The 14,065-nt window shown below is 30.7% G+C and overlaps 1 protein-coding gene across 6 annotated transcripts in view; it reads left to right on the forward strand.

Moving 5' to 3' along the window:
* LOC124355343 (membralin) overlaps positions 1 to 14,065 on the forward strand; it is a 170,608-nt gene that overhangs the window by 40,856 nt on the left and 115,687 nt on the right. For all 6 annotated transcript variants that reach the window (XM_046806443.1, XM_046806445.1, XM_046806441.1 and 3 more), the window contains one exon: positions 352 to 442. In XM_046806443.1, coding sequence (XP_046662399.1) covers positions 352 to 442 — 91 coding nt within the window. The remainder of the gene's footprint in view (positions 1 to 351; positions 443 to 14,065) is intronic.

Consider the following 14,065-nt stretch of genomic DNA (forward strand, 5'->3'; position numbering starts at 1 on the left):
AAGTTTAATTCAAAATATAATCGCCATCCTTTGTTCTACTAAGCACTCCATTTTGGCTTGCAAGGGCACAGAAAAACTGTCACAGAAATGCCTATCCTTTCTCTCCTACTGAGAAACTCAGCATTCATGAATTGAATTCTCTCTCTACCATTCTCAACTGATTTGAATGTGCTATGATGTTCTGATGCATAAAAAAAACCTGTGACATTACATTCCGGTCAAATCCTGTACATCCAGTAGATCCCCACTTAAAAAGCAGCCCCCACGATGAACATTATGTAATAGAACTGTATCTGATCCGGTTTAAATTAGGACATTTCATATAGTAACAAAGTGAAGTGTGCATTTCAGGAATGTGGTGACGGGGGAACACTATAGATTTGTCAGCATGTGGATGGCGCGGACCTCATACATCGCAGCCTTCTTCATCATGTTGGTGTTTGTAAGTATAAAAATTTTCTCTTCTATAAATACCAAGTATGAAAGTTGTGTGAGAATTGTTGGTACTGATACTAAATGTCCTGTATAGAAATAATATATTTCTCAATTATTCAAAAGAATTTGGGATCACGGAGTGCTACGTGTAGCTGTTAATTTTGTAGGAAATATAGACGTAAAAATACAAGTAATTTAAACACAAATAATTGAAATTAAGGCAATAGTAATAACTATCACCATAATTTGATTCTGCATAACCATATTGTAAGAAATCCAAATTTACATTAAAATCCTGAAACTGCTTTTTTGGATTCATGTTGGAGGAACATTTATATTATTTTAAGACTGTTAAATATTTAAAGTAACATAATAGCTCGTAGCTTACTACAGTTTATGGCTAAATCACAAGCGTGTTGCTTAAAATAAAAAAAAAGCGTCCTAAAATATTAAATAAACCGTTTTATAAAATTTATATATGGGTAATGATCTAAAATTTTGGTTTTGGAATAATTAAAAATAAAGGAATAGCACATACTGTCTGCCTTACATACAGTTTTGATTTGGCTATGCATAACCAAGTTTTAGATGCTCCAAGTATGGTCCCTAAAAATCTTAAAAACATGTGCTAATTCTTAGTTTGAAGTTGGTTTTTGACGATGGAAGGATTGTGAACGAAGCAGGATTTTTCCGGACATTTGCCATTGTTCAGTAAAAAAAAAATCTGTAACACTACGCTTCGAGATCTGCAATCTGATCCCTTCTTCAGGTAAATGACTAACCTAACACATAATTACAAACTAGGTGCAACCAATAATAAAAAAAGGCGCTCTCCTGATCCCTTTTGCCACCATCTTGTTTCTGCCATGACGATCGTCATTTGCTATTGGCCTCTGGTTAGTTGTAGGTGGTTGTTCGGCGAATGCAGACGTATTGTGACCTGTACTCTGTAGTTCAGTTTTATGATTAGTGTTATGTTTAGGTTTTTTATTAAGTGCATGTTTTAGAGTTAGTGAAGTTGACACACAACATAGTGGTTGTGATTCCTGACTTATGCGTGTCAAAACGCTTTGGTATGATTTGTGTATTTTAACCTAGTTTGTAATTATGTGTAGGTTAGTTATTTACCTGAAGAAGAGATCAGATTAAAGATCTCGAAACGTAGTGTTACTGATTTTTTTGTGTCACTGAACGGTAGCAAATGCTTGGAAAGATCCTGTTTCCTTCACAATCTGCTAATTCATGAAGAGTGGAAATTTAATTCAATTGATTTCAAAATAAAAATACACCATGGGTGTGATTATCTGCAGGGGAGTGGGGAAGTGTTATCAAAGAAAGAAATAGAAGTATGGAAACAACTGTTGTACTATTCTTCTCTGCAATAATGCTTTTGTCGCTTTTATTTTAGTTAGTTGAGTGGAATACATAGCAGAGCTGATTCGTACACTTAGAAACTTATTGTAATTGTTGTAATTTGAATGAATGCCGTAGTGTTTGTGTTTCACTAATAGAAAAGGCAATAAGAAGCTACTTGATCTGCAAACAGTGCACAACTATGTTCTATAAACAGCGGTGCTTCTTGAAATATGACCAACAAAAAGGTGTTATTCAGTAACAAATAAGTTCATTTTGTTGTGTCTTTATATATTTACAAAGTTAGGGGTTTTTTGGTTCTCTTAGGATAATAAGCTTATAAAATGCACTTAGTTCTATAAGGACCTTTGTGCAGCTTCTTGAGTGACAGGATGGGTAAGTTTAGGGGGTAGGGGCCGCCTCCTATTGAGATTCATGAGGGAGCATTTAGGGCACTAATTTCAAAGTCATGTACCCTCAAAAAAAGAGAGGCCAGCTCTGAACCAACCTGTCCAGTCAAGCCAGGGGGTGGCACACCCCTGTGTCTAGGCTGGCAAGAACCTCTAAAACTTAAGGAACGAATCCCACCAACTCCAACAGTCATCTCCCGCAATAGACTAGACCTATGGAATTACCCTTGCGCCCCAGAATCTCAACATTTGCGATTAGTGATGTGCCGCTCCTGGACATGCATAAGGTTGCCCAGATTTAAGTGACATATCAGTTTTTGCTCTACCCAGTGGTAGGTTCAACTGGAAGATATAAACCAGTTAGAAGTGATCCCTGGGTGAAGGTAGGGTTGAGTGTTATTTATAATATTAAATCCTTGGAAGTTTTATGCACCATGAGTAGTGTATTCCCGAGTCGGTGTAGCGAATTAACCCTTTCCGGACGAAACACAGGGATTGCACAGCTGGCGTACTACATCTCATTTCACTGACTTATGAGATCAGTTCAATGAGTTCTACTGGCTTTGCATTGTGCTGCTACCTCTAGGGAATAGTTTGAACTATTTGCAACAATATTGCAAAATTTACTAGATTGTTGACAAACAACAAAAGTTCCAGCTGACTGAATTGTCTGCTGATTTAAGCAAACGTCTTGTTGAGTCACTGTGAATTAGGTTCTTTGTAATTTTATTGTTGTTTTCGTTGTAATACAAGTTTCTTTTGGTTTATAATCTATTGTGAATATGAGGGTAAAGTGCAATTATATAATGTAATCAGTTTTAAATCTTATTTTCACGTGAACATGTGTAAGTTTTATTACTTTAGATTGAGTTGGTAGGTGAAAGCAGTGTTGAAACAATGCATGAATTACTCATTCAGTACTATTTATTTTTCTTAGTACCTAGATAGCCTTAACAATAACAATTTGCATAAGCTTTATTTTGTACAGTTTATTAGGGTAGAAATAATATTTAAAAAAACAAAAGAAATAAGTTAAGATACACATATTCATTAAGACAAGTAAGATTTGATGTACCATCAGCTTTAAAATATACATTAAACTTGGGATTTAGGTTTAAAAGCAACAAAATATTTGTTTTTAAGAATTAAATTATAAAAACAATATAATGGTGTAACAAAAAACATTGTCTTAGACCTTGTTTTACTCTACATTTAAAGCGCCTAATCATAAAAAAATTCATGCATTACTAATTTTTTCAAAATAAAAAGTGTTAGTTATAAAATTACAGCACTTTACTTTAACTGAACATTTAAATACAACCAGACCGAGAAATTAACACTTTTTAATGAGTCCTGAAAGGGTTAACAGGGTCTACATGGTTACCTGAAGTTATTATGAGCAGGAGAGGATTAAGGGTAAGCTAATGGAATTAATAAAGGTGACAAAGTAAGTGGATTTTTTAATATATCAAAAGCTTTTGATGCAGGTTATCATAATTTATTGCAAAAACTACATTATACAATAAGGAGTGAGAGGATTGGTTTTAGGGTGGTGTGTTAGCTATTTTAGAGGCATAAAGCAATGCATAAAGATTAAATTAAGTGTATTATTAAGATTATTAAGGGTATTAAGTGGATCTGTTGAAATGAAGCATGGCGTATCACAGGGATCCATACTGGGTGCAGTGTTTTTCTAGTATACATGATCTTTGTTATGCCAGGCTTTGTGGGAAGATACAATTATTGGCAGATAACACTACATAATGTTACTGTGAAAATTTATTAAGATAAATGGAACATGAATTAAATCTTGGTCTTCAAGCCATTCAATGATGAATTGCAAACAATAACATGAAGAATGTATTTTAAATGTATATATAACAATATAAGATGTATTGAAATTATTAATCTTAAAAGGTTTATTGAATATTTAGTTATCACTTTGGATAACCGCCTGTATGCAGATGACTAAAATATCGGGTATATTCGGGTATAAAATATCATGTAAATCACAAGAAGATCTTGAAGTTAAATCAATCATTGACTCAGCAAACATCCAACAATTTCTCATTGACCGAAATTTGCATATGAATTCCGAAAAAACTAAATATATACATTTTACAACCAAATAGAATAGAAACAGTTCTAGTCTATTTATAACAATAAATGAAGTACAAATGGAAAAAAGATGAATTTAAGCTTCTTGGATCAATATTTGAAAATTCATTAAATTGGAACAGGCATTACATTTCTGTTTTAAATCAAACAAGCTCTTGGTTATATGCACTACATAAAATATGTCAAAACTCTTTAGTATTCCTGTGTTAAAACAAATCTATTTCACTTATATACACTCACATATTGTATATGGTATATCAGTTTATGGAGTAACTGAAAAAGAAAACTTAGGTGTATTTTTTATCGGAAGCCAGAAGAGTCTGCTAGAAATTACTTTAAAGAATTATTAAGAATTTTGACAGTCTATGGGCATTATATCTATGATGCTGGTTTACTTATAAAAAATCATTCACTGGCTGATATGAACTGCACATGATTAATACATAATTATAAGACTAGGGGGGAGATAAAAAACAATATTTTTCAACACAGACTAGAATGTTTTAAGAAAAATGTTTATTTTAATAGTCTACAATATTTGAAATGTATTCCCAATCATATTAAACATTGTGCAGCTCAGCATACATTTTCACAATTATTAAAAGATTTTTTATTAACGTGACAATTTATGGAATTGATTAATTTATTTATGCAAAATATTGGCAACATCACTGTATAACTCTGTAAATACTTTAGCTTTAGTTTTACCTGTGAAGGATTAGTTGTCACTGATACTATTCAATGTACACCTGTGCAATAATGAAAAAAGGGTTTTTGAATTGAATTAAATTAACAATGTAAACTGGTAGCAACATTTGAATGTATTGAGAAAAAATTGTATTAAATTATTCTATTGTTTACTAATTGTATAACAGTAGTATCTGTCTACATGATATGTTAATACAAAACAGGGTATAATAAGGAAGTGCTTGCTGGGAAGTACATACCATTACAGTTTGAAAAAACTTACTAGAATATAGAAACAGTATAGCTATTAGACTAATTGCTATTTATCATCCAAGGCATGAATCGTCATTTCCACTTTTTTACTTCACAAAATCCTGTAGGGGTCTATAAGATGTAAAAAGTTTTTTTAGAAGTAAGGATAGCAGCTGGAAATAGTGATTATAGATCACTTCTAACAAACCATGACCATATTTATGTACCAGGGCCTATAAACAGTGTCTATAAAAATCCATTATTTAGCACCATATTTGCACAATAAGTTCATTTGTTCGGAAACAAAACTACATAACGGTTACTAAAGGAGGTGGCAGTAGAAGATGACACATAATCTAGAGTTAATTGTACAATTATATATAATCTTAAGCTATTAACAGTAAATTATGAGTCCTTATCATTGTCAAACTCGAAAACATCCGTTGACGTGTTATCACTAGCTACATATTTTGGAAATAACATTCCATCATCAGACAAATAACATTGATTCTCCTGAATTGCTTCATCTTTGTATTTAAAATCATGCAACATAAAAAATTACATTGTTCAATTATGTTTAACTGTTTATGTTGTGATGTGTAAATGTAGACCTGTGAAGATGCAATGCCCCTTTCTGAATGGGGTGTTTATTTGCTGTATTCAGGATTTTGTTGCATAACTGCTTGAATTGATAAAGGCATTTTATTTATTTATATGTAATAATATGCTTTTTGTCATGTATATGTGTTTTGGGGGGATGGAGATTTATTATTATTACTATTTGATCAATAAAATTTGTATCTATGATTGTAATGTTTGTGAAATACCAATAAATATGAAATAAATAGATAAAACATAAAAACAAATTACCTAGTTTATGATAGATGCATTTTATAGTAGTCATAGATTCTCACAAATTAGATTATTGTAAACCTCTTTAAAAAAATAACAATTTTTAACAGTCATAAATCATTATACTTTTTACCTGCGACTATTTACAGTGTAATTTGTCCACCCATCAATTACGACAGGATATCCTCAACTATAATACAATGAACAATAACTGTATTGATTCACCTTTTTGTAGAATGTCTTGTAGAATGTCAAAATGTCATACAAGTTATATGGTACTAGGTGTGAAAATATTCCAACAATCTTCCTTCAGAAATAGCCAAACTACGATAGGTTTAATCAAGAATAAGTTGTATGGGCTTTTGGTTGATTTACTATTTTATTCTATTCAGAAATTCTTTGAAACCAAAGAACTGTTTAGGTGATATTTCATAGGATGTTTGTTACATAGGATTAAGTTATTTATTGATCTATTGCTATACATAGTTACAATAAATGGTCTAAATTATTTTGCTGTTTAAAACATTTTTTAAAGATTTTTTCTGGATTTTATTGTATGCTGACGTTGTCTTGTCATTAATTAACTTAATATAACGGATTTCAAGCTGTCAAGATTTCAAGCGAAGTTCAAGTGGATATAGACAAAATGTTGTCTATTGTTTGAATGTGAAGCTTAGTGACAGTAAAATTCTTATTTACTTATGTTTAATTGTTCAAGTTATGATGTGTAAATATAGGCCTGCAAAGTTGCAATGAACTTTTGTGAATTGGGTGTTTTTTTTACTGTATACAGCTTTTGTTGTATAAATGCTTGAATTTATAACTGGAATTTAATTATTTAAATGCAATCATATGCTTTTTGTCATGAATGTATATATTTTGAGGGAATGCACAATTTATTATTATTACTATTTGTCAACAAATTTGTGTATCTCATTTTATTTTTTTGTGAAATACCAATAAATATGAAGTAAATAGATAACTGCTTAAATTGATAAAGGCATTTTATTTATTTATAAGTAAAAAAATGCTTTTTGTCATGTATATGCGTTTTGGGGGGATGGTGATTTATTATTATTTATCATACATTTTTTTATCTATGATTGTATTTTTTGAAAAATTCCAAAATAATGAAATAAATAGGTAATGCTCAAATTGATAATGACATTTTATTTATTTATATGTAATAATGTTTTTTGTTATGTATATATGAGTATGTTTTGAGGGATTGAAGATTTATTATTATTACAAGTTTTCAATGAAATTTGTAATCCCTCATTGAACTTTTTGTGAAATACCAATAAATATGAAATAAATAGTAATGAGGTATTATATTGTGAGGTATATAGGGTATGTGAATTGTTTATATGTTACCAACGTTTTTTCAATAATATTTTTGTATGGATAATTTAAATCAGAGATGATTGTAACATAGTATTGTAACATCTGTAACTTCCAAGATACCCATCGTATTTAGGGAAAAATGAGAGTACGCGATTAACTGAAATTCATTTTGTATTGTGAGCTTCTGTTATATAGGGTATGTGAGTTGTGCATCTGTTTCAAACTTTTTTCAATAATATTTTTGTATAGATTATTATAACATATGGTTGTAACATCTGTGACTTCCAAGATACCCATCGTATTTAGGAAAAAATGAGAGTATGCAAGCGATTAACTGAAATTCATTTAGAGAACACTCAAAGGAACAGTGAAGGGGAGATGGCCACTCACTCCCATGAGCTAATTAACCTGTATTTGAGCCCGGTGGTGTGCAAACACGTGAGACAGACGGTGAATACGAGATGATTACCATAGAGTGGCGGGTCAGGTGGGGTGGCGGACACTGAGACAGATGATGACATGATTACAAGCACCCCGCCGCAATTGGCCACATTGTCTGTAAATAACATCTCAGTCATCTGCCGCCTGAGGTCCACAATCTTCCCTAATTGTGAGCTTCCTTCTCAATGGTCGGATCCGTCTGTGGTTCGTTTCATTATTCAAGCAAATTCTCCATCTCGGAGTCGGACTTTTTCAGTATACTTGTCTATCACAGTTTTTATGCCTTCTTGATTCTCATGATCTTGGTGCTCAAAGTTACTCACAAAATCATATAGGGTCTAGTGTCAATTGAATTCGCTTTTGGTACCATTTCTAAATTTGTTGAATTCTGAAAAATCTCTTGGGTATGATTACAATGCAAATCTAATGACATTATTAAAGTACCAGTAACTAATTTGCAATTCACTTTCCAGTTCTGCAATAGAAATTAAATATCTAAGTCTTGTTACTTATAAGATACTTCCATTAATAACCGATTTATAAAAATTATTTTGTCATTTTAACGAAACTGTGCAGTTGTAATGGAATAATGATCAGTAGATGCATTAAATTAAAAGAACATCTGAAGTTTAAAATCCTCTACATTTTATAAACAGTATATTTTTTAATCATTATTTTTTAAACATGCCTTATGGATTAGATTTTACCAATATAATATGCCAATTAATAATTCTTTACTAAGTTATCACAATCCTATATAAAAATAAGCTTCTTTGAAAGCAGTATAGAAATTGGAAATTGACATTATGATTTTACTCAGATATTTATAGCTGCTCCTGACTTTTTTTTGAAAAAATGTTGATTTTTCTTACAAGTGTTTAGAAGTTTAGAATCAATAGAACAGTTAAATTATTACATATTTTAAAATATGACTTTGTATGAAGTTCTGAAACTTGAAGATGCTCTGTAGAGTTTAGTAATATAAATATAGGATTGTTTTTATATGTGCTTCTCCGAGTATAGTAATGTGTTTATTGTAGTATCACTAATGTAAAGGAATACAACATTTTCCAATATAATATTTTATTTTGTGTGTCCAGATTCAATACAGTGATTCGCCACAGCAGATTTTTCATTTCTTCCATATTTTATATGTGCAAAGTGTTCTTTGAATCGTGTCTTAATGTTCCTTTTAGTTTGGCCAATGTACAATTTATCACAGTCGTTGCATTTAATTTCATAAATTCCTGATCTACATAGTAATGTGTGTTAAAACAAAGAATAGTCATGTTATGCTGGAATATGTGACCTTATGTCTGTAACTTACGATTAAATTTTCCCTTCACATATAATTCAGAATTAAAAGTACTCTACAAATATGTTGTAAAAATAATGTACAATCTAGAGTTATGCATCTGAGTTTTCAAAGTAGGGACATTAGTCAAGTTATGTACAATTTTAACCTGAGGAGCACCTGTAAGTCATTTTAGTGCACACTAGTTTTAGTATAGTTTACTTGGACGGTGTGTTAAGACAGTATTGCCAATTGTGAATCATATGAGAAGGGAAAATTAAATAGACCATTGCCTTACAAGAACTAGATTGAGATATATTTATATAATAATTTAGATTGATTTAATATCAATTTTTTGTAGCGTAGTCGTTATTTATTTTTAAAATTTGATGTAATACCTATTATTAATGAAATAATTTTTTTTTAACATGTACTTGAATTTGGTACTCTTTTTTGTATTGCGATGATGATAGGCTTTGGTGCGTGGTAGCTTAGTGTAGGTCAGTGTTTGAGCACTCTAGGTGAGTTTGGCAGAACTAGCTGGTTATTCCCCTTGGTTTACTTTTTAACTGCCATGAGTTACTGTTTTATATTCAATTAGACAAATATTTAATTATTGAATAAGCTCCAAATCAAGAAAAACCTAAATATTTATAGTGTAACTGTAAGGTTGCCGATTTAATAACATGGCAGACAATGACAACAGCTGAAATCGACACAGACAAGGAAAACAACTGCATATGTCTTATTCATGTTTTACTCATACAGCACAGTGAATTAACTGGGTAAGGAAAAGGTGTTATGTGTAGCAAAGTTGTCACCTGTGCGTGAGTTATTCATATCCAATAATACTCTTCCTTGTAATGATTCGAAAATTATACTTCTTATCACTTCAAACTTTCGAAAAATAGAGCAGGTTTTTGTGAAATCCTGTAGGTTTCTCAACTAATAAACTAAGTGTAATACGAGTCACCAGTGAGTGAATCAAACTGCAAAAATATGTTAATTTGAGTTCACAACTAATCAGTAGACTAATAATTCTGTTATTATTATTGATGGAATATACTGAAACTGACAATGCATGGTGTTAAGGATAAAACAGGTACATGAATTTGACACAGATAAATATATTTAAAGTATTACTTTCAGTTTCTTTTAAGTTTAATAATTCATCTCTTATTTATGTTTTTAAATAATTGTTTTGTTTACATTGAAAATTAATTGAACATGCCAATTAAATTCATTTCTGTCATATTGAATATAAGGTTTTTTTTCTTTTGACAGATTACAATGAAATGATTGATTTAATTTTGGTTTAAAACTCATACTACAATTCAATTTCAACTAAACTTTCTCCCTGAAGCAATTTTAAGAGAGGAATTAAAACTTGCTTAAATTAAAATCAGAGTTATTTCTATAACCTAGTTAAAAATCAAAACTATTGCTACTAACAAGTCTTGACATGAAAACAAATGTTTGTTTGTTGCAACGTACACTTGGACTGCAGTCGGCAAGAAACCAAGTTAGCAGTGGTTAGGAGATAATTCATCTGAAATCAAGCCGGGGCAAACAGTCTATAAATCAGACTAATGGCGTCTGCAGTGTAATTATCGGGGCAATCAGTAGGGCCAACAATTTGTCCAAGTAATTATAAGGTTGTTTATAAGCGCAGTGATTCGGTGACATGTGATCCGGGCCGGGCCGAGCAAATAGCGAAGAAGTGGCCATAAAATGAATAGGGTTAATGATTGGGGCTGTGTAATTGATAGAGGGTGGTGGCTGTGTGGGGGGAGGGGGAGGGGGAGTGGGGGTGGTGGTGTCCGATGACCTCAGGGGGGTGCTTCTCCCCGCAATCATTATACACTTGCATCACGTTACACCATGAATGATGGCATCCCGTGAAATTTGCACCGCATAACCTCTGACAACTAATCCGTCTCGGCTGTACGATGTATTGGATTTTCTCTCTTTTCCGAAATGATTTACCGAGGTGTGGGAATCCGCACATGGTTCAATTTCAGATCAGAAATAAGTTGATTGCGTCACAATGGTGACCCACCTTGTACATTCAGATGTGAAAAATGGTTTCAAGTACTTTTCAACGTTGAAAGGAAACAGAAGTTAGAATTTCTGTTTTTAATCGCTCCAATGGTTTATTTACTATCAATTAATTCTCTGTAATAAACACATATGATATGATTGTAATACAACATAGACAACAATCTTTATTCATGTTTGCACATTCTGTATATTGAATAGTGTTAATTGATTGAAATAGATAACTAATTATTAAAATTGTAAAACTCTAAAAAATACATTAAGATAAAATACTAAAATATTACTGACAGCAAAGTTCCTGTAAGGAGTACAAAGCCTTACCAACAATATAGGCCTTCAAAACTTTTCTAAATCTATTTTTATCTTGTATTTCAGTAATGCTTTTAGGGAAATGTTTTAAAAACTTTACTCCTGAGTACGTGGTCTTTTTCTTAAAAAATTCTAGTTTGTGTCTAGGCAATACTGTATAATTTTTATTCCTTGTATTGTATGGATGTGGCTTATCATGTAATTTGAAACAATTCTGTTGTTGTTTATCATACAGAATACTTTCTAAAATATATAAATTGTAAATTGTTAAAATTTGGAATTTAAAAAAAATGCTGTTTTGCAGAGTCGTCATGTTTTAAATTTAACATTATTCTTATGGCTTTATAATACATAATACATATACATTATATTATACATATATATTTTGTAAGAGCATTAACTAGGAATGGAAATAGAATGTATTTAATTGCAAATTTTATCCATTTAATATAAATTAATGTATAGAAATAAATTTAGATAAGACAATTAATATTTTGAACTAAATTTATTTCATCATAATATATACTGCCAGATCTGTTTTGTCTGTAACTATTTTGCATTTTATAACATGTGGTAGGTTTTCTGGCAAAAAAAGTATCTGGCAAAAAAAAGCAATAACAATTATAAAAAATCTTAATGAAAGGGAATCTTGCCTGCAAGCTTTAGGGACTTAAATATCATGACGTTGCCCTGTTTGTATACATATTATTGTTTACTGGATGTGAAAGCAAATCTGCAAAACTATAGTTGGAGAAACCATACATACTTATAAAACTAGAAAAAGTACATGTTAGAGCTGCCAAGGACCAGGCTTGAAAAAACAAAAGGTAGTCATATCTATATGAAAATAAAACTATTTAATAAATTACCCAAAGGAGGATGGATTGTAAATATAAACAGGTTTAAACGAGTTGTAAGCAAATGGCTTAAAGAAAAGGCATTTTACTCTGTGAATGAATATTTGGCCTGTGATATTAGTTCCTTAAGTTTATAATTTTTTCTAGTCAAGTTTTAAGTTTGAACTTTTGTTTTATAGTTTGAAGATTTTATGTTTTAACCACCTGACTTACATATTTTAAATATTTATATTGTTACATTTTTCATTGGGTTTTAATTATATATCTTATTTGTGTTTCTTGTTCAGTCTGTGTTTTTTATATATTTTACCCTACAATGCTTTCTTATTTCTTAAATAATTTTATACAACCACTCTCTATTTATACCAGTTATTAGTTTTGTAAGTTCTTATGTCTTTTGCAACATTCCTGTTAATTTTAAAATAAGTCTCCAATTCTAAAATTGTTAATTTTTTAAGTATTACTGCCCAATAGTTTGACGAAGTCTATTGTAACTTATTATGTTGCTTAATGACTAATAAAGTCATATTGAATCAAATCACAATTTATCACTTATGTTTTAACAGTATTTTAATTTATAAACAAGACAGGCTGTTGTTTATAATGAGACAAAAAACAGCTAACGGATGCTCGTGCCTTTATACCTATAATTATTGCTTAGATAAACTGTAAGGTGTAAATTTTTTTGGTGTCAGTGTTTCTTCCAAATGTTTTTCAAAATATTTGTGCTACATATTGGACATCATACACAATTAACATTGAAATCCAAAAAGAATTATATATGTTTGTATAGTAAAATTTGTAATAGTAAACAGTTTTACGTTTATTAATTATTTTACTGTCAATTCTTCAAAATTACATAGCCATTTTTGTGACAGATTCAAAAACCTTTGCTAAATTAAACATTAAATAACTCCTCTGGTAGCATGTATAAAATTTAAAAAGTCAGAAGACTATTGTCATAATGGTGGCAAACTATTTCAAAAAATTAGAAAGAAATTTAATTGAATTGAATTTAAAATCTCTTTATTTATTGAATATACATTTTGTATACATTGAATAGAGTCATGAAAATTACTTAACTAATATACTTACAAACTAAGAGGGTATAATGTGATAAAATACTGTAATCCTATAGTCAATTTAATTACGAATGCCCCAATAATTGCAGCTTTAGCCGTAACACAGATTAGTTTTAAAAATACAGACAAAGTTAACAATAATATAAATAATTAAAAAGAAACATTTTTAAACATGGAACTAAAACAATAACAATAATAATATATTTCAATAATCAACAATAAGTTACTTACTTACTTACTGCCGGGGCGTAACAAATCTCAGTCGATTCTTTGCCTCGTCTATGAGCCTCTTCCACGCCACCCTGTCTTCCGCCAGATCCACAGACCCTCCACACCGGGTCACATCTTCGACCACTTGATCGCACCAATAAGTTAGCAACAATAATTTAAATTAACACACAAAACAATCCAAATAAATACATAAACACAAAAACTCAAATTGAAATGTTGCAGTTGTGTAAAAAAAATCAGCTTAACCCAGAATTATAAAACTTGTGCAATGAATATAAAGATAAAGAAATTAAGTATGACGTCAGTTAAAAAAAAATATTGCTTTTGTTTCTCTGCAGTTAT

Source organism: Homalodisca vitripennis, chromosome 2 (assembly GCF_021130785.1).
Source record: "Homalodisca vitripennis isolate AUS2020 chromosome 2, UT_GWSS_2.1, whole genome shotgun sequence".
NCBI classification, from domain to species: Eukaryota; Metazoa; Arthropoda; class Insecta; order Hemiptera; family Cicadellidae; genus Homalodisca; species Homalodisca vitripennis.